The following is a 3,879-nucleotide window of genomic DNA, read 5'->3' on the forward strand; positions in this document are numbered from 1 at the left end:
ACCTTTTAAATGGTTAAAGAAAGTGTCTGAACACCTGCCTGTGTGTCTTTGCTAATTCTGTTGGCTGGCATAAGGTGAAGGATTTTTTTCTATTTCTAGAGTTGCTCTGTCCAACGCATTGGAGGTATTTTAAAACAAAATGCTATTTTGTTTCAACGGTGAAAAAGAACTGGACAGAAAGCCGAAGAGCCTGCATTTCCGAGGGGGCGGATCTGGTTATCATAAACAATCATGAAGAACAGGTGAGAATAGAAACAAATTAGACCTTCTGCAGATACATTGTACCTATATTATTTAGTAACCTTTGTTTTACAGCTTAAGTTTCCTCAAAATTAGTTTTGCAAAATATGTAATTATTAAAATCAGGCTTGAGTTTGAACAAAAAATATACACTGAAAAAAATAATGCACCATTTTTGGCATCTATTGAATTATATTTAGTCCTACCCTGTTAACATGAAACAATTGTGTTAAAGTAACTACATTTTTTTTTTACTTTTATAGTCATTACACTGTCATAAGTACAGAGCAATGAAATTAATTCTCTGAATTTAACCCATCCCCTTAGGAAGCAGTGGGCTCCCACTGTGCAGAGCAGTGTGGGGGTTAATGGTCTGCTGAGGGACCCAGAGTGGGGCTTGAACTTAGAACCTGTAGATAACAAGCACAGAGCCCCAACCACTAGACCACCACTCCCAAATATGATTAAGTCGATGCCAAAAAGGGTTGGATTATTTTTTTTTTTTCATTGCACACAGTCATACAGTTTTAAGTCCAAGGTGGTCCTGATGCTAATACGCTAAAAAAGTTTTATGTTGTTTATTTTCATTATTATAAAAATTAGACCAAAAAATACATTCTGGCTGTAAAAAATGCATCAATTGTCATCATTACAACCCTATAAAGTAATTAATGGAACTTTAGGATATAATTAATAGTCAAATAATGAAAAAAAAAAAAAAAGTGCTCTGAGAAGTCCTAAACAGTTATTCCTCTTTTTCCGTGCTAACCAGAGCTTTGTTCATGGGATGCTGCATAAAGATCAAAATGCCTGGATTGGTCTCACCGACAGTCTCACAGAGGGAGTTTGGATGTGGGTGGATAAGACCCCTGTCACAAAATCGTAAGTAGAATCTTAGTATTGGCCAATTACAAACATTGACAAAAACCGTTATCAGGAAATGTTGGTTTTTAAATGTTTATTGGTATCGGACTGATAAGTAAAACTGGGCCAGTATTAAAAACCAACATCTATTTATATTGTTATGCTGTTTTTGTTTCAGGAGGGAATCTGTTATGTGGTATTTGTTTAGTCATGTGACAATGATTGTAACGCAGCCCAGGATTGTGAGTACTCAGTGACAGCAAAATCAAAGTAACTCATTACTAGTCAAAGTCACTATGCTGTTACTTTTAAATTATCTTAAGTGTATGGAAAGCTGTCCTACTGGAACTTAAAAATCAACTCTATGTCAGCTATGAAATATAACATGTCTGTATTTTATTGATGAATAAAATAAACAATTAAAAGTTCTATATATCTGAAGGCACTGAGTAATAATTTGCACTATTTTGGTGTGTGAGTTGGACAGGTGAGTTGCTATATGATTACCTAGATGCCATATTGTAATCAGATCACTAAAAAAAGCAAACTAGATGCTATAGAACTTTATATTTTTTTTCCATATTGAGAAGCAATAACTAGCTAAAGGTATTAAGGTAAAAAAAATAAAGTTTTTAAAGCATTTTCACAAAAATAAATATAATTTAAAATAGAATTAAAAAGGAGAGAGACTATTCCAGAGGCAGCCAACATCAATCAGAGTTGATGTTGGCTGGTGATGTGTGAAACGTCCTTAGAATAACGACGATTCTATCCAGTGTGGATATAGTTTTGTTCCAGCAAATGAAGTGTAAATCAAAGCAGCCTTTAGATTATAATTTAAATGCTCACTATTCTTTCAATATAATAGCCTACAAATCTTTAGAATGCATGCTACAAATACGCACAGTTGCCTATCAGATAAATATATTTAAGAGCAATTCATCAGTCAAACTCCTTGGTGCAAATTTCTTAATGTTCTCTGAAGATTTCTGTTCTAATATAATTCCGTAAAAAATCAAAAAATATCCACTGGACCTGGTTTCCAAGATTTGAAGACGTTTCGCCACCTCTCCAGGAAGCTTTCTCAATACAAATGTTTGGATCCGCAGTGAGTTTGAGTCTTATATAGGCAAAGCCTTGTATCGCTTGGAAACATGCAATGTGAACATTCTGGTCCTCAAAATATTCACATTCTAAATAAAGAAAATAGGTGGTTTGAGAGTGGCGTGAAGGAAGCCATCTCTGTTAAGAGAGAAAAAACAACTTGAAACAGAGGTGGTGGACTCAGATTCCAGCTTCCAAAAACATACAATTCAATCATAGACATGATCCCTTCCAGATATCACCAAACCCCCCACCCCATCACAGAGGAACAAGGGACCTACCCGCTCTAGCCGGTGAACAATACCTCCTTAACGACCGACTCTTAACAATCATAGACAGGTTTCAGGTATTACAGGAGACAATCCCCACCTTAATGGCAATCCTCCCCCTTTAACGACCGACCCCTAGAATCATAGACAGGTTCAGATATTACAGGTTACTAACGATGGAACCAAACGACCCATTCATTGGTTACCATTTGCATGTTTCCAAGCGATACAAGGCTTTGCCTATATAAGACTCAAACTCACAGCAGATCCAGACATTTGAATTGAGAAAGCTTCCTGGAGAGGTGGCGAAACCTCTTCAAATCTTGGAAACCAAGTCCAGGGATATTTTTTGAATTTTTACGGAATGACTATGACCTGGATGACTGAAAACCTTCATCAGCATATGTTCTAATATAAATATCTGTTTTGACCATAGGTGGCAGTATCATTAGAAAACTGATAATAGAAAACTCTTTAAATAAACCAACTGTATTATTTAGACAACCACTGCCTCGGTTAGTAATTATGATCTATGCTTAATATTCAAAACAATAATGCAGCTTCAAAAACTGATTATAAGTTTTGAGGATATATAATTCTTGTTAACCCTATAACCTTCTATCTTGTCTGAAAGTGGTTTGCAAAGTCATGACATTAGGCGAAGGTTTGAATGGGATCAGTGATTACAGACGGAATCAACGAAAAAAAAGAAGTGCATCCATCACAATAAAGGAAAGGGACAATGTTTTATTTCCCTTTTTTTCAGGTTGGATTAATAGAATTTTCCTGTTTTTATTGCCTCTATCAGGTACTGGCTGCCTGGGCAGCCCAACAACTACAGAGGACAGGACTGTGGAGAGATGGTGCAGACAGATTCAGGGGGGAAATGGAACGATGATGGTTGTTTTTCTCAACAGCTATGGATCTGTGAGAAATAAAACCATGAGGTTAACCAGATCTTACAAACTTGTATAATCATGTTTTAATTATGAGAATGTTTCACAAGAGCATAAGTTGAACTATTATTTCCATCTAATGGTGTGACTCATTATGTGTCTAATTTGGCAAGAACCTAAGTTAATAAGTTAATCAAACTTACCTTTTCTTATGTGATAGAATTTATGCTACAAATGTACTGGTTCTTGTATTCAGTGTTTATTTCCTGCCGTTTTATTTTGTTTTGTTGTGTCATCACATTATCGGAGATGAGAAGATCGAATATGTTGGAATAATAATTTTATTATCATTTACTGGTGCTTAAACGTATTAAAGAAGCACAACCTGTTGAAACAACCACATCTGCTGGTAAATTGAGATTGAGATTTTTAATTGATAATCTAACATTTCAAATATTGTCATTATACAGTATGCTTGTCATCCATTATGCATTCAATAATTTATT

General features: G+C 35.2%; 1 protein-coding gene across 1 annotated transcript; it reads left to right on the plus strand.

Annotated features, from left to right (window-relative positions):
- Positions 1-99: 99 nt before the first annotated feature.
- Positions 100-3,479, plus strand: LOC107081339 (CD209 antigen-like protein E; the record flags this gene model as incomplete). The annotated part of the gene is made up of 3 exons (XM_015369535.1): positions 100-242; positions 1,013-1,122; positions 3,286-3,479. Coding segments are annotated over 3 exons (383 nt in total), but the record flags the coding sequence as incomplete, so codon positions are not given.
- Positions 3,480-3,879: the final 400 nt, after the last annotated feature.

This window comes from Cyprinodon variegatus, unplaced genomic scaffold (genome assembly GCF_000732505.1).
Source record: "Cyprinodon variegatus isolate N-32 unplaced genomic scaffold, C_variegatus-1.0 Scaffold4283, whole genome shotgun sequence".
NCBI classification, from domain to species: Eukaryota; Metazoa; Chordata; class Actinopteri; order Cyprinodontiformes; family Cyprinodontidae; genus Cyprinodon; species Cyprinodon variegatus.